The 22,837-nt window shown below is 37.9% G+C and overlaps 2 protein-coding genes across 11 annotated transcripts in view; one reads left to right on the top strand and one right to left on the bottom strand.

The window, feature by feature from the left end:
- The window catches only part of CDC40 (cell division cycle 40), a 52,717-nt gene extending 37,126 nt beyond the window's left edge, over positions 1–15,591 (bottom strand). Inside the window, exons 1-3 of one of the 2 annotated variants that reach the window (XM_017889637.1) lie at positions 15,465–15,591; positions 15,015–15,261; positions 3,184–3,270 (exon numbers count right to left, since the gene is read on the bottom strand). In XM_017889637.1, coding sequence (XP_017745126.1) covers positions 3,184–3,270; positions 15,015–15,203 — 276 coding nt within the window. In that variant the 5' untranslated portion in view covers positions 15,204–15,261; positions 15,465–15,591. The remainder of the gene's footprint in view (positions 1–3,183; positions 3,271–15,014; positions 15,262–15,464) is intronic. The other variant, XM_017889638.1, reaches the window with a different exon arrangement.
- Positions 15,588–22,837, top strand: part of WASF1 (WASP family member 1) — an 81,057-nt gene continuing 73,807 nt past the window's right edge. For 2 of the 9 annotated variants that reach the window (XM_017889639.1, XM_017889648.1), the window contains exon 1: positions 15,623–16,202. The gene's annotated coding sequence lies outside the window, so the exon portion shown is untranslated. Of the gene's footprint in view, positions 16,203–16,895; positions 17,038–17,430; positions 17,492–17,814; positions 17,879–22,837 lie in introns of all 9 variants that reach the window. The other 7 variants (XM_017889643.1, XM_017889644.1, XM_017889641.1 and 4 more) reach the window with 7 other exon arrangements.

Consider the following 22,837-nt stretch of genomic DNA (forward strand, 5'->3'; position numbering starts at 1 on the left):
GGGGATGGAATGGGATTGAGGGGTTTTGGATGATGTTGGTCAAAGGATATACAATTTCAGTTAGATAGGAGGAATAAGTTCAAGAGATCTATTGTACAACATGGCGACTACAGTTAATAACAACATATTCTTGAAAACCACTAAGAGTAGATTTTAAGTGTTCTCACCACAAAAAATGATCAGTACATGAAGAAATGCGTATGTTAATTAGCTTAATTTAGCCATTCTACAATGTGTACATATTTAAAACACATTGTACATTGTAAATATATACAATTTTGTTAACTAAAAAATTAATTAATTAAAAAGTATGTAAGTACTAATTCAAATCACTACCCCCAAAGTATGTATGATGTTCCTGAGGGAGGTAACTATCCTTAAACATCTGTCAACTAAATGAAGTAGTGGTTTACTTACAGGGTTAGGAGAAAAGCACTCTTAATTTGTAAAGATGCTGGTTGATAACTCTCAGAGATCTGATACTATAAGGATGTGGATCTCAAAAATCTTCAGTAGGTAGATTATTGGTGAGTCAGAATTTTAGCAGCATATTATAACATTGCAGGAATTAAGACAATTTATACTACTAAAAATGGGCTATATAAAATCATAGTTGTAAGTTCACATACAGAAAAATAACCCAAATTACAGAACAGATAGTAGTATACTAGATTGTTGTACATTTTTCATTCATATTTATTGTAGTCATTATTGTTCAAAAGATTTATAAACAAATTTTAAGGTGAGAAGAGTCTGTTAACTTAATTATTTCCTGCAAATTAAGAGAAGATCCCCACGATTCAATTTCATTGGTGGAATATGTTCATCTTATAAGACACAAAAATATTAGTACGAGAAAATTTCATTAGTGCTGGTTCTATGACCTTTGGGCTCAGTTTCCTCATCTACAAAATAAAAGATCTGAGCTATATGATTTCTAACAGTAACTGGTGTTTTTTTTCCTCTTAACTTCTATATTTTTTTCTATTCTGAAGTAATACTATTTTAAAGAGTCTGGAATTCTTCCTGAGACTTACGGATTTTATGGGTTTAGAGAAGCTAATTAATACATTTTTATCTAAGCAGATTTAAAAAGAACTGAGTGAAATGAAGAAATTACTAGACTAAAACAATGGCTACTATGTCTACAAGTTCTATCCGTTATGTGAGAAAAATTATCTGTATAACCAGGTAGACTATTCAGGAAAAGTCCTTGGTCAGAAGAGAGAAACAGTATTTTATAAAATAAAATAAGCAATTGAGTAAATGTTCCGAAGTAGCAAAGTCAAAGGCAAAGGGGTATACCCTGCAAACTCCACAATGGCCTTCAAACTGGTCTTCCAGTTTTAGAGAGATAATTAAGACTGATCTGGACTCAAATCTCTAAATTTGCCACTTGCTGGCAGTGTAACTTAAGACTTGGTTTCCTTGCTATAAAATAAGGACACAGGTACTTACTTCGTAGGGTTGTAGTGAGGACTAAAGGAGATGAGGTACGTAAATCTTTCAGTAGGTACCTGGCATACAGTAATAAATGGTGGCTTTATTTCACTAATCTATATCCCTATTCTTTTCCATAATGCAAACTCATACCAAATAAACCTTAAAAATTCAGCTTTGATTATGCCACTCCCCTACTTAAGATCCTCACAAATCTATTTATCATTGACTAAATCAAAACTCTTCACCTTGGCCCCCAAAGCCTTGTACAATGTTATACAAAGTATCATTCTAGTCTTATCTCTCGATTCTTTCTTCTGGTAAGGACTTGCGCATTCCTACTTGCGCATTCCTGTTCTGTAGATCTTTTATGATTTGGGTCACACTGATCTCTTCTTGGAATCTCTCCTCATAAAAGCCTACCTAGTCACCAATGCCAATAATTAATATAAACAACAATGATGACTACCATTTGTTAAATGCCCACTCTGTGCCAGAGAGATTTTTTAACTATATCATACATTATCTGATTTATCTTTATACCTCAATAAAATAAAAATTATCTTCATTTTACCTACGAAAAAAACTAAGAACTTCCAAGGTTACGCAGGGCTAATAAGTATTCAGCTTAACTCCAAATCTCATGTTCTTGACCTGGATTGAATTGCTCAATTCAAATACTACTTCTTCAGGGAAACTTTTTTTTTTTTTTTTTTTTTTTTTTTTTGAGACCGAGTCCTCGCTCTGTCGCCCAGGTGGGAGTTGCAGGGCCGCTCTCAGCTCACTGCAAGCTCCGCCTCCCAGGTTTACGCCATGCTCCTGCCTCAGCCCCCGAGTAGCTGGGACTGACAGCGCCCGCCACCTCGCCCGGCTAGGTTTTGTATTTTTTAGTAGAGACGGGGTTTCACCGTGTTAGCCAGGATGGTCTCTAATCTCCCTGACCTCGTGTATACACCCGTCTCGGCCTTCCCCAAAGTGCTGAGATTTACAAGGCTTGAGCCACCGTTGCCCGGCCTTTCAGGGAACTTTTTAAAAGAATTTACAACCAAGATGCAATTTTTCCTTAAGCTTGAGTAGTACTTTAGAGGCATAATTGAGAAATAGTCTAGTCTCTATCATTTTAAAAAAATTCATTTAAATGATTTAAAAAATTAAAATTCTAGAAATTTAATCTTTTCTATAAACTTTCCTAAATGGATAATATTCAAAGACTTTCTTAAATGAACAATATTAGCTGTTTCTGTTTTTTTTTAATTGGGAGAGGAAAAAAAAAATCCAGTACTTTGTTTTATTCAGAGCAGGCATCAAACACTGTGACTACTTTCTGGCAGTGTGTCAGTATGACATTTCAGGGGCATCTGTAACTGTTTCATAATATACTACATATTGATGCTGGTAAGCCCCAATATTTTCCTTTATGGTTAATTATAATACTCCTTCATCAAGACTGAGAGGAAGATGTCAACTAAGTTCATATTTAAGAATCAGATTTCCTTTTTCAAAAGACATAGTTCCATGTTATCAGACATTTGTATGTAGACAGATAAGCAACTAGTGGATTTTTAAAAGTATTCTCACAAAAGCACACTACCTAAACTTGTGGAGAATAGAAGGATGTATTTTCTAAAAGCTTAAATAGTATGCTTATGTGAGAAAACCTTTAAAAATTCACTACTATACCTAATTATCTACTATGATTTAAATTCTTTAGCGAAACTCAGAACCTTAAATATGTTTTCTTACCTCAGGAGCAAACATGGTCTCATAGGTAGGATTATACTGAACTTCTTTGACAGCAGGGTCAAGGTGAACTCCAGTCTCCAAATCTTCCTAAAAAGAATACCAAATAAATATTAAAGATCTGATAAATGACTATTTTATTTTAGAAGCCACATTAAAGTCACACTAGCCATCTTTAACAGCTATTTTATGGTTACAATGTATCATATGATTAATAATTCTAATCAAGATTAATAAAATTAATGTATACAGTTAGTGTTAGAGGTTAAAATATATAAAAAAATTTTCTTTTGAAATACTGACTTTATTAAAACTTTAAAATTTTAAATTTAAAACGAAATAAGTTAACATTACTCAAAGTCTTAAATTAGTGTAAGACATTCCAACTCTTCTTTGTTATTAACTCAAAAGACCCAAACCTCTACTGCCAAATTCAAAAGAGGTATTTCTTTTTGTATTCAGCAAACTGTATTAGATATGTAACCAAATTGCACTTGGTTGGGTACTGGACAGGAAACAAAAGGAAGTGACAGGGCCTGAATCTTCTAAATCTAAAGTCTTATGATCTCAGTTAATATTTCAAACATCTTAAATTCATTTCCCAGATTACTGAAAATAAAAATCTCATCTCCACTGACGAATCACTGGTAGTATAACTTTTGCATAACTCCACCACTTACAAATATGACAATTCTCAAATTGGTATCTTTAGCCTGGACCTCCCCTGATTTCTAGAGACTTGTATATCCAACCTTCAACTTGGCATCTCTTCTCCCAAGACATCTCAAACTTAATATATCCAAAAGAGACCTCGTGGCCTCCCCTCCCTCAATGAATCCTTCTAGGCTTCTCTTAGTTAATCGCAATTCCACCCTTACAGTTACTCAGGCGAAAATCTGAAGTTTTCCTTGATTCCTCTTTATTTTACACTTTATATCCAATCCATCATCAAATCTTGTACCTTCTACAAAAAACCAGAATTCAACCACTTCTGACATCCTCTATTGAAGTGGCTCAACTTAACATCTTGTATCTGGGTTTTTGGAGTAGCTTCTTACCTGGTCTCCCTGTTTTCTGTCCCTGACCACCTACAGCCTCACTTCCCACAGGATTCCCTCACTTCCCACATGATTCTTTCAAAATATTAGTCAGGTTATGCTACTCCTATGCTCTAAACCCCCCAGTAGCCTCCCTAGTCAGAGTAAAAGCCTAACAAAGGCCTGACAAGGTCCATTACCACTGGTTCTCAGGAAGTAGGCAGGTTCCCTAGAGTAGTTTTACAGGGCAATTTTGTTTTCCTGTGTTGTCCTGTCTGAACATTCACATATTAAAAACATATTTGATTATGAGTACCTTTCCTTTAATTACTGCGCTCATGTTCTACTTTAAAAATTGTAAAGAAGTTATATATCATCTACAAATTATATTTCAATAAAGTCGGTATTATTGCTGTCATAAAATGACTGGTTGAGAATTTCCCCTCCATGGTCAGCCCCCTGCCCCTACTAACTTCTGTCTTCATCTAGCACTATGCCTGTGCTCACTTCACCCCAGTCTCATTGGCTCATCTGCTATTCCTAGAACAGGCCAAGGAACAATTCTGCTTCGGGGTCCCTACACTTATTGTTATTTCCCTTTGGAATGAAACGTTTTTCCTGTGGATATCCACACGATTGTTATCTCTCCTTTTAAGTCTCTGCTCAGTTTTTCTGTTTCCCCCTTACTTTATTTTCCTCCATTATATTTATCCTCAATGGACATATATATTATCTTGCTCTCTCCACTAAAATGTAAACTACACAAGGTGGATTTTGCACACACAAATGTACAATCAAACCCTTGAACTATCCCTATCATATCACCATCTTTATTCTGCTGGCCTCTTGTTGATGGTAGGATATATCCCCTAACACAATGCAAAGACAATGCAAAGTAACATCACACATTCTGCAAAATAGATGGGATTTCATGAAGTTGATACTAATGTTGGAGAAGCGGCAATGCCACAGACAAGTGAAGATCTGGTAGAGTTAGACCAGCTGATGACCAAAGACTAAAAAACCGACAAGAAAAATACCATAAACTTACATTCACTGTTCCAAAATTTGACCACTCTTAAAAACACTTTACCATGGCCCCTGTATCAAAACAGGCAACTTAGTTTCTCTGCTTCTTAAAGATTCAGAGCCTATCAGGTCTCTTGAGCCTCTCTCCTCTCTAAACTGCCCATATCTTTACCCTATCTTATCCTATCCTTTTCATGACTTCAATTACCACCCCCAATTTTTATCTGCAGCATTAATCACACACCTAACTTTGGATTCACATATCCAACTGCCTACTAAATTTCATTATATGAATGTCCCACAGCATCAAACACTATGCTATGTCCAAAACAGAACTTACCATTCCCCCATGACTCCATCTTCACTAATAAATCAGGCAGAGTCTTGCTGATTCTACCTGTGAATACTTCTCCAGCAATCTAACATTTACCCTCCCCTTTTTGCATCCCAGCTATACTGGCCTAGTTAGGGCTTCATTATATCTGGCCTGGCCTATTGTAATACTTCCTTATCTGCTTTAATACACCCTCACTTTTGCCATATTAGACTAATTGCTGATTTTTAAAAATAGCAAGCACTTTGACGCTTTCTGTGCTGCAGGCAACGTTACCGCCTTACATCTTAGGCAATGCCTTTATTATTTTATGTCGCCTTCTTATTTTTCCTGATACCTTCCCTCCTCCTGCCTCAGGAAAACTGTTGTTTTGTTTGTTTGTTTGTTTGTTTGCGGTACTAAAAAAATGCTGTACTCTATTTGATAGTACTTGTGATATATTATTTGTTGCACATGGCTTTTACGTACATCATATATCCTCACTGCTCAGTAGAACACAGGGCATTCAGCACATATTCAATAAATATTTGTTAAATTAAATTGAAGAAAGAAAAGCCAAATCCATAGAAAAATTAAGTAGGATAAGGCTGACCGACAATCACTAGATTTGACAATTATGTCACAAAAAACCTTTGCGAGAGTGACTTTGTTAGTAAGGACTAAGGAAAGCCATCTGCAAGAGGCAGAGGTGTAAATGAGGATCTAGAAAAACACCGTATAAATCTGTACTGAAAATATTTGGTGATAAAAAACAGAACAGATGGGGTATCAGGTTGAAGGATTTTCAGGGTCAAGTTTTTCTTCTTCCTTAAGAAGAGACTAAGTCAAAGATGTGGTCAATCGTAGGCTAGAAGGCAGGTGACGGCAGGGAGAGATACATGACAAAAAGGACCAGATAAAGGTACAGTTGTCCTGGAAGAGGTAGTAGGGAATAAAATTCAGGACATAGTTGAAAGATTAGCCTCTGAAAAGAGGAGCGCTCTCTTTGGGATGAAATGGAGATGACAAAGGTAAGAATGGGTGATAGATGACAGATGTTTGGAGATGTTGGGAATCATAATTGATCTCTTTATTTTCTTGGTGTAGTCAGGACACAGGCATCTTTATAAAGCAAGCATGGAGCTCCAGATTCATTTATTCATTTAACAAATATTGATTGTGTGCCTACTATGTGCCAGGCACTGTCCTGGGCCCACAGAAATAGACAAAGATACCTGCCTTTGTGGAGTTTATATTGTAGTGGAGGCAACAGACAATAGACTATATAATACCTAAATAAATGATAAAGCTCTCTAGAAGAGGCTAAATAATATGAAGAAAAAGAATTTAACAACACTAATGTGCCAGCACCAGAGTAGACACCCTATTTCATATAATCTATGAGGGTAAGTGTTAGTAGGATTAAGTCACTTAACCCGAGCTACTAATAGAATAAAAGGGAAGGGGAAGAGCTCAAAGTAACCACAATGAACAATGTTAAAGAGACCTAATTAGTGACAAATTAAACAATCACTGGCAGAGTAACTAGGTGTATCAGTCAGGGTTCTTGGTTGCAAGCAGCAGGCTGATTCAGCATTATAAAATCCTTATGAGTTTCTCTTAGAATTACCAGGAAGTGTGGAGAATAAGCTTTGACAAGTAGGCAGAAATAAAGGGTCAGTATACATTTAATAGATGAAATCACAATTCAAAATTAATCATCACAGAACCCATCAAAATTAATCATCACAGAACCCATCCAGTGAGGATAATGACTGAACACTACTACTAAACTGCTACGGCTACCACTGGATGCTGCTATTGAAACTACTGGCCTGAGAAACTAGAAAACGTTGACCACCATTGGCAATTTAAGTCCTCTTTCCTGGCTTCTTTGCAGATAAATTTCATATTAGAAAGCTTAGGTTGGTGCATCTGTTTGGCTGAGCCCATCAGATACACCCACCCAACAGTCCTGAGCCTTAGCTGAAAGAGAGCTGAATGAGAATAATCTGGGTTTTCAGCTTCTGAAGATGGGTGATGAACAGGGATGTTCTTCACATTAAAACCCTTAAGAAAGGGGTTTCAAATGCTAGGCCACTGAAAAGATGACAAATATTATCTATATCACCCCAGAATGAACACTAGAATCTTCACTGATGAAAGATACTATCTTGCATATGGCCCAATAGCAAACTCAGTACTATAAAGTTAGCAGGTTACATACAAATTGCTTAAACTGCATAAAAGCCAAATTAAATGCTTTTCCCTCTTAATATTCAACTCCTAGTAACAAACTGCTTAAAATAACATGAGGCTTAGCCACATTCATATCTTTACAAAGGATTTTATAGTGTACAGTTGCTAGAACCACTTTATAATATGGGATACGAGATCTTTCCAATTAAGGGTATTTAAAATATTCTAAATTGAAATTATTTTGAAAAGTATCATGACACATCAATTTTTAAATGCAAAGTACAATGTAAGAAATTACTGTTTATATAAGCAACACCGGCAACCAATAAAAATTATAAGTCCCAGTCTCTGACTCCTGCTAAAATTATAGAACAAACTGAACAACCCTCAAGAAAATGAAGGGCTGTTATTTTACAAAAATTTAATTAGAAAACTTGGACAATACCACAACCTTGTTTTAACACCCATAGGAGTTCAGTACCAATTAGGCATGCAATTGGAATTACCACAAAATAACAAATAATTTCTATTCAGTTTCAATTATCCATAAAAATTAAAATGCAGGAAGTGAAGGGCACCCTGTGGGCCAAATAAGTTTAAATAGTTTATCTTTTGTTGATTCAAAGTAATTTGAGAATAAAACTAGGTAATATTCACTTTTTAGTCTTTTCCACATTTCTTCCTGTGTCCAAATAAGAAAAGAGGCATAAAAACACCATGTAAACTATAAAGCGGATCACAAATATTATTATTATAAATTACTTATCAATTTATGGCACAGTTTTTTTTTCATCCCAGGAAATAGAAATGACTAAACTTCCTAATAGAAGAATTTAGGTGAATGATATAAAAGAAGAGAAATTCAGATAAAGATATCCTCCGAGTTTGGCCCTTAACAGATTGCAGAGGAAAAGGTGGTCCATTTGAAGCTCAAGAAACACCACCCATGAAAACACTGAAAAATATGCCTCAAAATTAGAGGCAGAATTTTTATTTTACTTTAGTTGGCTATGCTAAGGCAAAGAATACACTGGGGGGAAGTAACACAGTCACTAGTTGAAATGAGAGAAAGCCAGATCTGCTTTTGTTTTTCTAACCTTAAAGTCACTTAACAAGCAACCCTTGCAATCCAACAGGGTCCACTGCACGAATTCTAAAGTGCAAAACCTTACACTCTTGCATTCAAAAATTTTTATCTAGAAAATACTCACTGTCATACATATACCGGAGAACACAAATATGCATAATTGGAGTTCCAGAAGAGAAGAGAGAATGGGACTAAAGTAATATGTGAAGTGGTAAGAACTGACAACTGCTAAGAAATGTCCAAAGGTCCACATTTCAAACCAATTGATCCACAATTAAAGAAATCCAACAAATTCTGAACAGAAAAAATAAAAAGAAATCCATACACATGTATCCTATAATAAAACTAAAGAATGAAACCGTATCTCAAAAAAATTGGGGGGGGGGGGTGTCTTAAAAGGTGTCAAAAGAAAAAAGAATATCACTTCCAAAGAGAAACAGCTACATCAACAGCTGATTTATCAGTAACAATGAAAATCAGAAGACAGTAGAATATCTTAAAAGTGCTGAGAGAAAATTGCCAGCTAAGGAAACAACCCAGTGAAAATATCCTTTGAGAAATACAGTTAAATGAAAGCATTTTATTTATGTATTTATTTATTTATGAGACAGGGTCTCACTCCATCTCCCAGGCTGGAGTACAGTGGCGTAATTCTGGCTCACTGCATCCTCTGCCTCCTTGGCTCCAGCTATCTCCCTACCTTAGCCTCCCAAGTAGCTGGGAAGTGCACGCCACCATGCCCAGCTAATTTTTGTATTTTTTCTAGAGACAGGGTCTCTCCATGTTGCCCAGGCTGGTCTGGAACTCCTGGGCTCAGGCGATACGCCCGCCTCGCCCAGCCACAACATTTTAAAAGACAAACTAAAACTGAAAGCATTTGCCACTAAATCCTTACTAAAGGACATTCTAAAGAATGTGCTACAGGCAGAAAGTGATACCTTGCATATGAGATGCAAGAATCATCATCATTCACCATCATCTTGTGGAGGGTGTATGTGTATATGTAAGTGCATGCATATATACCAGACAACAATAGCTAAAGTAGGAGTACAGGGGATGTGAATAAAATTCAAGTGTTCTAAGGTTCTCGCATTGTTCAGTAGAAGGTAAAAGTACTGATCAAATGTGCTATGCTTTCTAGGGGTAACCACTTAAAGAACGGAAACTGCCTACATGACTTAAAACAAGTACAGGGACAGAATGTAATGATTTAAAAAATCCAAAAGAAAGGATGCCTAGCATACTAACTTTCTGCCTTTCCTTTTTTCTGTGATATGTGTTTATGACTATACTTTTTAAAAAATTACCATGGCTGCATCTCACATGTTCCGTTGTATAGTTGCTTGGAAGTGCAATGTCACAATTTTCAAATATGGAAATTTTATAGCTATCTTTTTGTGGTTAGTTTCTAGCTTAGATGCACTGCGGTCAAAGAATGCGGTAATAAGATTTTAAATCTGTTGAGACTTATTTTATGCTCCGGTTCAGGGGTGGCTAACTACAGTCTGTGGGCCAAATCCACTCCACAGTCTGCTTTTTTGTACCAACAAGCTAAGGATGGTATTTGCATTTTTAAAGGCTTAAGAAAAAAAGATGAAGAAAAAGAAAGGGCGAAAGAGAGAAAGAAAGAAGTGACAGAAACTACACCAGGCCAGCACAGCCTGAAATATTTACTGTCTGGCCCTTTACTGAAGTTTGCCAATCCCTGGTCTAGCACATGGTCATTTAAAAAATGTTTCATTATGTTTCAATGTTTCAAAACGTTTTCAGTGCCTGAAAACAACATTCTGTGTTGCTGAGTGCCATGTTCCCTAAGACCTTTAGATGCAGTTTACTAATTTTTTCACATATTCTATATCATTATTGATATTTTTTGCTTGTTCTATCAATTATTGAGGTATATAAAAATCTCCTACTGTAATTGTATATTTGTCCATTTCTCTTTGTAGTTGTCAATTTTTGCTTAAATATTTTGAGCTTACATTGTTTTATATCTCTCTGTGAACTGAACCTTCCATCATGATGAAGTGACTCTTTTGTTTCCAGTAATGCTTTTTGCTTTAAAGTCTATTTTTATTGATGTTAACACAAACAGTGCTAGCTTTCTCTTGGTTAAAATTTGCCTGGTACATCCTTTTTATTTTTATTTTAGATCTTCCTGGAGGTGGTAGTCAGCATGGCAAGGCAAGAAAAATAAATAAAAGAAATAATGATTAAAAGAAAGAAAAAATACTGTCATATTTGCAGCTGATATGGCTATGTAAGTAGTAAGATCAGTTAGAAAGTTAAACAAATGAAAAATACAATAACATAAAAATAAGATGCACCTAGAAATAGCTCTAATAAAACTGTACAAGATTTTGATATGGAGACAATTACAAACTTTGGAAGGAAAAAAAAAAAACTAAAAAAAGGCCTAAACAAATGAACGGATATAACATTATCTCCAAGTTGACCTATGACTCAATGTACTCCCAAACAAAATCCCAATTGGGTATTAGTAGAACTTTCCAAGTTAATTCTAAACTGCATATAGAATTACAGGGCCCAGAAGAGCCAGCCAAAACATTCTTGAGCAACAAAAAAGGGCAAGGGAACTGCCCAATCACCTGTCAAGCCATATTATTAAGAATGTTCACACTATAGACAAAAATTAATTTCATATGGATTAATGACTTAAATGTGAAAAGTTTTCGAGAGATAATACAAGAGAATATTTTCATGACTATGAGTTAAGGATTTCTCAAACAAGCAACAGGAACCACAATACATAAAGGAATAATTTGATAAGCGCAGACTATATAAATAATTATATAAATAATTGTTCGTAAACAACAGGGAAAAGTGAGAAGACAAGTCGCAAAAAGAAAAAAATTTTGCAACACACACAATTGACAAAGGATAGTATCCAAAATATGTAAAGATCTCCTAAAAATCAAAAGGAAATGACAACCCAATAGTTGCTTTCAAAAGAAAAAAAAATTAAATCACCAATAACATATATGAAAAGATACTCAACTGCAGGAAAGAGCTCAGAAAAAACATGGGATTAAAAATGCTGCATAAATGTATTCTCTGCCAAAATGCTTGCTATTAATCATAATATAATTAGTCAACTACAGATGAATATATTTGCAAGCTTCACCTCTCCCTTGGTCATTTTCCAATTTTCCAATAATTTGCAATCATTGTATTTACTATGCATAAGTTTGTTTTCCCTTTATATAAACAAGTGTTGGTTCATAAACTAACAATGAGCAATGCCCTCTACTCTCTCATAGAACCCAGACCACTGGGTGGACTAGCCCCAGCTCTACTTCTAATGGACCTCTGGTACCTTATGCAACCTTTCCTCTGGGGTTTCCTTATTTATTCGTGATTGAACTAAGTGAGTTCTACACAGACACCTCCAACCCTGCCACTGCCTGTCCAGCTCTAAAATTCTGATTCTTAATGTGCATACTTTTACAAGACTTTCTTTTTCATTCTATTCTCTTACCAAATATACTTCCCTAATCTTGTGTACTAGGCACCCGAGACACAAATGAATGGATCCGTCTCTGGACCCCAGGGTCTCACAGTCCAGGGCAAAGAAAAAGATGAACAAGTCATGGCAATGTGCTAAGTGTTATAGTTAAGATATGATAAAGGGGCTAAGGTAGAATAGGAGCAAATGCGCAGTGAGACTGAAGGACCATAGTGTTTGGAATGGGGGAAGGAGGCACTAGGAAAGGGATTTCCAGGCAGAAAAACTAGCGTGGGCACTATCTTCAGAGGAAGAAAGAAAAATTGGCTTTCAGGGCTTTGTAAAGAGTTCAGCATGGGAGAATAGCAGCCCTCACATGTTACCAAAAAAACTTAGAAATTACTCATTGGACAACATGGTGTCTTTGGGCAGGGAAGTGATAGGACGCAAGTGGAATTTACAAAGATCATTCTAGGTGCCCTGTGAAGAAAAGAATGGGGTATAACACTGGGAGACAAGAAAGGAAGAAGCAGAAATATCAGTTAGAAAGCTACAACTGTCTGAAGAGAAATGATGAGACTCTGAACTAAGCAGTGGCAGCAGAAGAGAGAGATTTGATGAGTATCATTGAGTTAAAGTGGGCAGGACCCACTACTCAAAAGAAGAGGCTGAAAGAGAAAGAAAAGAATAACTCCTGGGAGAAATAAGGAAGATATGAAGCCTGCACCAGTGAAAATAGTGAGGAAGGAGTTGATGTGAGATAAATTAATGAAACAGAAATGTTAGAATCAATTGAATGACTAGCTTCAGGGGCTGAGGAAGAAGGAAAAGGATACCTCCTTTGTTCTTGGCTTGAACTAGTGGGTGGATCGTGGGATCATAGATCAAAATGGGGAAAACAGAAGTGGATTTTGAGGGAAAGAAAATAATTTTTCAACACACTGAACTGGAGGTGGCTGAGTGCCAACCTGCAAGAGACAAATGTACGATTACAGTGGGAGATTTTTATATACCTCTCAAGGTTGTAAGCTAGCAAGGAGGATAGAACTGGAAATAAAAGGATAGCAAGCATGTGGCACTGTTAAAAGGGCTCTACATCTTTTATGGCAATTCTTGTAATTCTGTTAGATAGGTACTACTGTTATTCCTACTTTACAGATCAGCAAAAATTAGGCACAGAGCATTTTAGCAACTTATCCAAGGTCCCCAGGTGGGTAAGTGCTGGAGGCAGGATTTGAATTACAGTCTTAATTCCAGAGCCTGTGCTAACCATTTCACGGTGTTCACCTTGAGCTAGAAGCAGCACAGTCTGACGTTGAAGGTATGGGAGAATATGTAGAATGCAAAGAGGACTAAGAGCAGAGTCCTGGGAAACACCAGTATTGAAAAGGGAGAGTAAAATAATTGGAACAGAATGCTGAGTGGAGCCCCATGGCAGCGAAACAGAGAGAAAGTTTCAAGAAAGAGGAACTAATGAACAGTGTCATTTGATGCAGACATTTAAGTCAGATGGCTGAATTTGACAACTGCAAGGCCTGGGACATCACTCACAGACAGTTTCCCAAGAGGGTAGGGCCAGACTGCATTGGGTTGAGGAGAAAATGAGATGAAGACAAAAAGAGAGCTCCAAAAAGCTGAGCTGTGAAAGGAGAAGACTCAGGAGGTTACCGGAGGGGCATAAGTTTGGAAAGTTTTGTTTTGATAGGAAGTTAGGAGGATTCTAAGCATTCTTTCATGCCAGATGTCCATTTTTAAAAAGTAAAATTCACAGACAGCTTGTTAAAAATCTGTAACACACTTCTTAAGTCATTAAACTAGACTTGGGGACATGATACAAAGGAATTTTTGGACACCGCCTCCCATCTTCACATCTTGAGCTGATCACCTACCTCGGGCTCTACTGGGCCTACACTATCAATCTGTAGATGCTCTCATCAGGCTCTAGACACATCAGCTTTTCCTCAGTTCTTCAAACACAGTAAGCTCTTTGCCTTCTCAGGCTTGCCTGTCACCTTTGCCTGGAAAGTCTTGCCTGAATCAGCTTCCTCCATTGAGATCATGCAGCTATTTCTCAAATCCAAGGCCTCTTTCTCACTGTATTAACATACATAATCATAAAACATTTACTGCACTCTCACTAGTTACCAGGCTCTGTGCTATATGCTTTATTTGTGTAATTTCACTCAATTTTCACACTCATCTTCTCATGTAGACAGGTGTTTTGAAAATGATCTCCACTTGTACAGGTGAGGAAAGAGAGGAGGCTGCATAACTTGCCCAAGTTCACATTAAGTGGTGGTGCCAGGATTAGAATCTAGTTTTTCAAAAATAAAACAAATGGAGGCCACTGCTCACTTCAAGTGAAGGTACAATACTGTAGTTTGGGAAGTCCTGATCTAATTTTATTGATGGTCCGAGATAACATCTGCACTTTACAGGCTATGTCCCTAATCCACAAATTCAAATTTCACCCCCTCTTTCCACTTGCTTTCTGATGGCGGGAGGTAAGGGCAGAGAGCATCGGAGGGCTATTCCGAACTTCCAATTCTGCTTCTCCCGAGGATGCATGTGGGAAGGAGAAGAAATTCAAACGTTAGCAACTTATCTCTGAGCAATGAGGTAACCCGGGACCTAACAAGCGGCCGGCAGTTTTGGAGCTGAAGCCAACAATTCCCACACCGCATCAGTAGTAAAGGTGCTTACCTTAACTGCCACCTCCGGAGCCGAGTCCACTGCCACTGCTAGAGACGGCTTGGCTGAAGGCGATTTAGTCAAGTGCATGAGGGAGTCGGCGGCTGGCAGCGGACACCGACTGCTCTCACTGTCCGAGTCCGATTCGGACCCTGAACCCGAACCGTAGGAAGCGGCCAGAGCTGCAATCGCAGCCGACATGACGGCAACAAATCTTCTGCGGAGACCCTGTCAGGGCGGAAGAAGAGGCTCCCAGGTCCTGACAGATTGCCATGGAACACATAATTAACTTTCTTTGCTAGGAAATAATTTCTTACATTTTAAAACAATAAGCTAATTATTATTAGAATAACTACTGTCGAACTGAGGGCTTAAAAAAGTTTATCTAGGGAAAAAGAGAGAATTATAATAGCTTATAACTTTCAGGACCTAGTTGACTAAAGAATACGAGTTCCAAAATACCTTGAGGCCTCGCGGTCCTGCACTCCCAGCGTGCAGCGCGGCAGGAAGCACCAGAGGGCACAATGGGAAGTGTAGTTTGGAATGAGGGGCGGGACGGGGCGGGGCCCTCCTTGACCCCGCCCCGAATGGATGTTCCATTCAATTGGCTGTCATCTTCCCTCATTCCCTAGCCAAGCACTGTTCTCTCCGTCCCCCTCCCCCAAACTGAGGATTGGGCAATACCACAGAACCTCAGGAAAGGGGGGAAGAGCGAGCTTCAGCCCCACTGATGGAGGAGTGGGCGGAGGCTGGGTTTCCCACCTCGACTGCACCTGGGCACTGGAGGCTGAAGAGGAAAGTGAGAATCTGAAGTTTTGAGACCTCTGACTGGCCGGGAATAGCTCCTGGGGCGGGGGGCAAGGATGGGACCATAGCCGGAGAGAGTCCTGAGGTCCCCCCTGCTTCTGGCGCGGGTCCCTGCGTCCGGTTGTGGAGCGTCTCGCGCGGGGAGGGGGCGGGGGGAGCGGCAGCTCGCGGTGTTGTTCACTCGCGCGTCGAGCACACGGTGGGTCCGGCGGCCGGTGGGCGCCCCAGGCGGCGTTCCCCGTGGCCTGGCGCCTCGGCCGCTGTCCTGAGCGGGTTCCGCCCCAGAGCCCGACCCTCCTGGGGGCCCTAGGTGGAGTCCCGCGAGCCGAGGGGGACCGGCGACCGCTGCCGAAGCATGAAGAAGGGGTAAGCGAGAGCCCCCAAGATTTCACGGTGAGCGCGAGTCCCTGAGGAATTGCTTTTTTCGGGGAGGGGGTGCTGGGAGAGGAACTCTTCCTCACCGGCCAGAGCAGACCGAGGGGTGTGTGGCCCGCAGAGGTGACGGGGATGGATGGGCGCGCCTCCCCGCCCCGGCCCCACCCCATCCGCGGGTTTCCCGAGCGCCCACCGCCCACCCGCCAGCCGGGCTGGGTGCCGAGGGAGACGGCGGCGGGCGCGTCTGGGGCTCGGCTGCAGGGACCGCCCCGGGGCTGCTTTCGCCGGAGAGACTGCGGGTCTCACCTGAGGTGCCACCGCCCGGGCTTCCCTGCCCACCCGCGCCCACGATCCGCCCCGTGCCTCTTTCCGGGGGAGGCGGTAGCCCCGGGCGACAGAGAAACCTCTGCTCGCTCTACGTGCACGGGGCTCAGTAAAGCGAGCTCGTGCGTTTGCGTGTTTGCTCCGCGAGTCGGTGTCTAAAGACATAACGGTAAAGCGAGTGCAGGCTTCCTTTTCTTGGTTGGAAGGGAAGGCGAAGCAGTGCTGTCGCTTCTGGTGCCCGTTCGTGGGGGCTGCCTCGGGCAGAGTTAGGGAGCCGCTCACTCAGCGCTCATGTCGGCAGGACTCGCCCATTGTGCCACCCAGATAATTATTCAACTATGCAGCATCCATTGCACCTTTCCCATTTTTCTTTTCCCCTTGCTACAGCATGCCCCCTAGCTTCGGTACTCTGACACCTTCTCTTGCACTTGCGGATAATGAACTGGAATAACGATGAAAAGCACATCCTGTCTCAACATACACGACCTGCCCTATAACCGATTAATTAATTGATCCCCAGCTAGACTAGGTACTTAAATACGACTTACTCTAATCATTTCCTTTTCTGTATAATAAGGTGTGCGGTGGATTCGACCTAAATTTTTTCTTTGGTGTTAGATTCACGGTTAGCTAAGGTTTTTTTTGTTTTCACTAATTGATGTAATTGACTTATGGGTTATTCAATCCGTCTAATGTTCTTAAATTTAAATTTGCATGGTAGGTAACATTCATTTTTCTGATCGTAGCACTGTATCATGATTAAAAATGCAGTCTAAATTTGAACTCTCAGAAACAGTTTATCCTTTATGCTCTAAGTTTCTGTTAGGAAACATATTTTTGTTTATATTGAATATTCGAGTGAAGTATTTGATACAAAATTTCGGAAGTTTTGAATAAGAAAAGTTTTGTATTTGTTTTTCAGTAACAGAATGTGTCATTACTAATCGTTGCCTTCCATTGAATGGAAGAATTTAATATTTAAGGTGAGGTTTTTAACCACGTATCAGTCATTCCCTAATTTATCTGATGTTATTTTTTATTCACTTTTGTCTTTGCAATATCATGTATTTAATTACTTGTTTTAGAATCCAATTTTTTTTTCTAACTTCGATCTACAAGTATGAGTAGGCTTCAGTTTTGCATGATCTACCTGAAGGATGAATTTTTTTTTTTTTAAATACAAGAAACAACTGTTGGTTACTTGATTTTATGTTAAAACTGTTTACATCTCATTATTTAAAATAAATGATTCACTATCAAAATAAGTGTTGTATTTTTATAATTTTCCTTTTCCATCTTGTTTAAGCTTGTTGCATTAACCCGTCTGATAAAAGAGAATCACATATAAGCATTGCAGAGGCAGTTTTAAGGTACGGTAATTGTTTTATGGCACTTGGAAGTGGCGCACATACAATATAAGTTGATGGTGTAGGATTAGTTGCTTGGTTAGGAAATGACCTTGCAATTTACAAAATGGACATCTTTGTGCCTTGGTTTCCTTATATGTAAATGGAGATAATATTTAGTGGGTAGTGTGCATAAATTCAGGAAAGGTGTGTTTTTGTAGTCCTTTAAAAGAAAATTTAAATAGCTGATGAATGATAAAAAAAATTTCTGTGAAAATACAATGAAAAGATGTCAGGATTTTCCTTGTCATGTTAGAATGACTGATTAACATTGATTTTTGCTTTGGAGAGATACGCCTCTGAATTGAAAAATGTTTCTCATCTATCAATGGGTTTAAATAATTGCAGACATAAAGGTTATTACAGTTAATACCTACATGTAGTTAAACATATAGATAAAATAGTTAATAGTAAATAAAAATTATGACTTGATAATAAGTAGAATATTGAATTAAGTTAGTGAAGAATACTATAGTCAAAAAATATTAAGGCCTTTTTTGTTAAAAATTTGCAGGTGTTACAATCCAAAATGCTTAGTTGTGATCATTTATAAGGTATGCTATAGAGTTACTTTATTACTCATGTTTGTAAATATTCATATAGTCAGAGACAGTGTATTAATATTGTATAAGACTATATTTAATTATACATTTTGCTTTATTTTAGGAATAACTTAAGATATCTTTCCAAGTACTTGATTTTCATTATCACAGTACATAGTATCTTGTGACTTCCTTATTGGACTACTATCAAAAGTTTATATTATTAGCACTTTTACCAAAACAGTTCTTTTGGTTACTTTGTGAGAAAACTTCATATAGATAAGACTATTGAAGTGTGTTTAAAGTTAACTATTGTATGGTTTCTTTTTTGAGAATTTGATTGTTTTATAATGTTTTCTTAAATGAATTAAAATTTAGCTGTCACTGTCATTTGGGTAAATGCAGTAAAGTCATGGTTTTTTTAGTTATTTGAGGAGAGGAACTGACCTGCAGCTTATCGTCATAAATTCAAAGTTGTCAGTATAGTGTTTAACAAATAGGGTTTCAGTTTTCTTTGTTGAACAAATAAAATGAATGTGTAAAGAATATCCATTGAATTAATATACTCAGTGAAACATTTTTAAAGATTTATCAAACATTTTAGTTAATGAAATGTATAACTTTATCTCAGGAGAAAAGAGAAAAATGAATTTGGAGGTTCTTGGAGCTCCATTTACCTGTTCAGATCTAATTCCATTACCTGTACACTTTTGAATTGGCACTAGATACTTAGCAGTCTTTGATTTATGAAATATTAACAATTTTCTTCTTATAGCTCACTTTATGAAGATGTGTGTCAACATATTTTTTGTTTTCCCTACACTAGATAGAAGTGTGTTTGATTCTTTGCGCCTTAACTTTTCTAGTGAAATAGTAATAAAAAGATATATGTAAATTAAATCCTGTGCTAAATGCCTGAGTACCTACTTGTTAAAAATAAATGACCCCTGAGGTGGAACTTTTTATAAAATTAAGAATCTTGTGTTTTTAGTTTATCACATTCAGCTTATAATTTTGTGAATTGGTAGTTCTAACTTACTACACGATTGATTATATTTTACAACTTGTGAAATGGTTTGGAACTTGGGTCTTATTTTCTCAGAAACGATATACTTAGTGGTTAGAGTCACAGACAGCCCACTAAAGCCTATTTAAATAATAAAATACCTGAATTATAGGATTATGTTAATACTAAAAAAACCATAAAATTATGTTAATAATTAGCGTAAGTGTATTAAAATACCTATAATAATTTGTATGACAGTCTTTCTATGGGAAAAATAAGTTTCAGATCTACCTTGAAATGCTAGGATCTGTAACTCTCGTGTTAGACATGACAATATTAGGAACTTGTTCTTTTTCACCCAGTGGACTTGAAGAGGAGGCTGTTTCTCAGTTCAGTGAGTGGCATAGCCTTACATTATCTGGGACGAGAAGTTACGGCATGACAGAAATTAGAAGGAAATGCAGTCTTCTGTGTGACTTTACTTCTCAAGATATTTGATTATAAAATGAAAAGGTAGAAGTCGATGACTTCTGAGGTCTGTTTTAGCTACAAATAAAATTCCAAGGCTTGATGTAACTTTGAAGCTTGATGTAATCCCACTTTTTTTCTGATAGTTCATTTTCCCTAATATTACAGCTTACGTACCTCTGTGAGGACATTTCTTTCTGGACCTACCTCTGAAAAAGAAAGTAGCCTTGATCCTTTCTCACATGCCCGTTCTCAAAAGCAAGATTTTTTAGTCTCTTAAAGGTGTTATTTTTGTGATGGGTTTTACGTTTGTTTTAAGTTTTAAAATAAACTCCCAGCACTGTCAAAAAACAGGATTTTTCTTTTGGATTGTTTCCTTTGTTTCCTTATTTTGAGCTATTAGTAAAGTCAGGGTAGATTTTATTCATACTTTGGAGAAAGATCATATCCAGTGAATCTCCATAGAATTTTTTTAAGGAAAAAATGGAATGAGGTGATGAAGTGGGAGTATGAAGATACAAAGATGGGTTATTGCCCCATGAAGTATGGGGCACCTTGTGTTTGTAGCAGCCTTACCTGGGGTGCAATGAAGCTTTGGTATGGATGTGATGGGGCTGAAGGCAGATTGAGAAAGTGAATGTATGAACTCCTTGAGGACGGTTTTGTTGTTAGTGTTTGGTTGTTTTGTTTTGCTTCATTTTTGTGTTCCTAGTGCCTGTTTTGGTTTAATCTAAATGGAATGGATTTTGATTGTATGCAATTACTACAGCATAAAAGAGAAGTCATTCTCTTCCTACGTGGAAAGATCAGGGTGCTGTGAGGGAAGAGGTCAAAAAACACAGCTATTTTTGTCATATGCACTGGAGTATTTTATAGGCTTTTTATTAACTCCTTATTTGGAGATCAGTGATATTAAAAAATAATGTGTAACATGGTCCAAAAGGAAAAGAAGTAACATTGTTTGCTTGCTATATGTACAAGACACTGTATAGGTACTATCACATTTATTATTTCTCTTGTTTAGTTGCTACCATAGCCCTGTGAGGATTTAATTGAAGAAAAAGGTTAACTGAATTGAACAGGTTGTTTGTTCTGCCTAGCAGAAGCCCAGATTCTCTCAGAACTGCTTTATCTCCCTTTTTACCGATAAGTTACTGTTGGAGTAGTCGTTTTAATAACTTGATAATAGCAATTCTGCCTGCCTGCTACCGTCCCCTCATTTGTAATTGGTTCATTTAGTGGGTCCTGCTTGTTAAACCAATGATTCGTAGTTCATAATCAGCACATAATTATTGAGGGCCAAGTAGGTGCTAAAAAGGATAGGTTTCTATTCTCTTGGAGTTAACAGTATAGTAAAAAACAGGTGTTGAACAAAACATTTGTACTTAGAAATTTTGGTGAATGCTATAAGGGAAAAGAAGAGGGAACTGGATTTACATTGGGAGTTAGGGGAGACTTCTTGGAGGCAGGATTAGTGGAAGTTAGGTAGGTGGAAAAGGAAGAGAATGCAAAGAACAGATGAAACAGTTAAAGCTTAGTGTAAGAGGGATTGTGACTTGATAGGAGGTTGCAGAGGTAAACAGAAGCCAGACTATGCAGAGGGCCTACATGAGGCTTGGTTTAACAAAGTTAAGGATTTTAAGTCTCTTGGGGAAGGCCATGAAGAGTTTTAATCAGGTTAATTACTGAATCAGATCTATCTTTTATAAAGATCACTTTGGCTTGAAAGGGGCCAGAGAGACCAATCACAATTCTGTTGATTTCTGTGGTTTATTGGCCTGGTTTTAGACACTTGCACTAAGCCAAGTCACTCAGAACTTTTCCTGGGTCCTCCATGCCCAGAGGTTGAATAATTTGTTTTCTCTTCAATTGCTGAAGCTGTGAGATACAAAACTCTGAAACTGTTAATGGCCTTGTTTCTTGCCCTATGAGCTAGATAAGCTGGGGCTTCTAGAACAAAGAGTGCAAAGAAGCAGATGCACAGAGTCCTGACTGTATTCGAGTTCCTTTGTCCATGGTCCTGAGATTGAGTTCCAGAGACATCCTAGTTATCTTTGTCATAAGTCCTCTTTTTTGCATAAACTGTTAGAATTGTATTTGTGGTACTTGTCAACCGGCAAACTGAGTCCTCTCATAGATCAAGTAATTTGCTCAAGGTCACATGGCTAATAGAAATGGAGATGGAATTTGAACACAGATATGTGTGATTTCAAAGTCCCATTTTTTTCCTACTCCCTTACGCTGCAAAGGTACCATTTCTTAAACTAACGGTCCAAAGGAATTCTGAGGAGGTAGATTTTGGGTGTGGTGACATCTATTGGATGATGATGACAGCAAAGGTTTTTTTTTTTTTTTTTTTAATTTGGTGTGCTTGATAGTAGTTAGTCCAGCATCTAGCCATTCTTTATTCCTAACCCCTAGCCAGGTGTACTCCAATAAAGTTACATTGACTAACTTATTTGAAAAGAAGAAAAGCTTATGTATCAGGGCATGGATTAACTTGTTTGATTCATTTACCAGAAAATATCAAGTCTGTTATGTTTTTACCTTATGCTACAAAAGTAAGCTTGTTTTCTAGTCATTTTAATAGGGACATCTCTTGTCTTATTTTGCTAAATTTTCATAACATACATGTGCTAGAGGTTATGCTAGAGAATTGTGGAAAGGTTAAATGAAAAGGGAGGAACAGTGAAGCATTTTATATTATAGTTGAGGATGACGACTAGCACTCATTTCTTAAAATTATTTTTATAGATTTAGAGGGTACAAGCTACATGGATATATTGCATAGGGGCAAAGCCTGGGCTTTTTAGTATAGTGTACATTGTACCCATTAAGTAATTTCTCATCCCTCACCCACCATCTATCCTTCCACTCTTCAGAGTCTCCATTGTCTATTATTCCACT

This window comes from Rhinopithecus bieti, unplaced genomic scaffold, assembly GCF_001698545.2.
Source record: "Rhinopithecus bieti isolate Rb0 unplaced genomic scaffold, ASM169854v2 scaffold_18548, whole genome shotgun sequence".
Classification (NCBI taxonomy): Eukaryota; Metazoa; Chordata; class Mammalia; order Primates; family Cercopithecidae; genus Rhinopithecus; species Rhinopithecus bieti.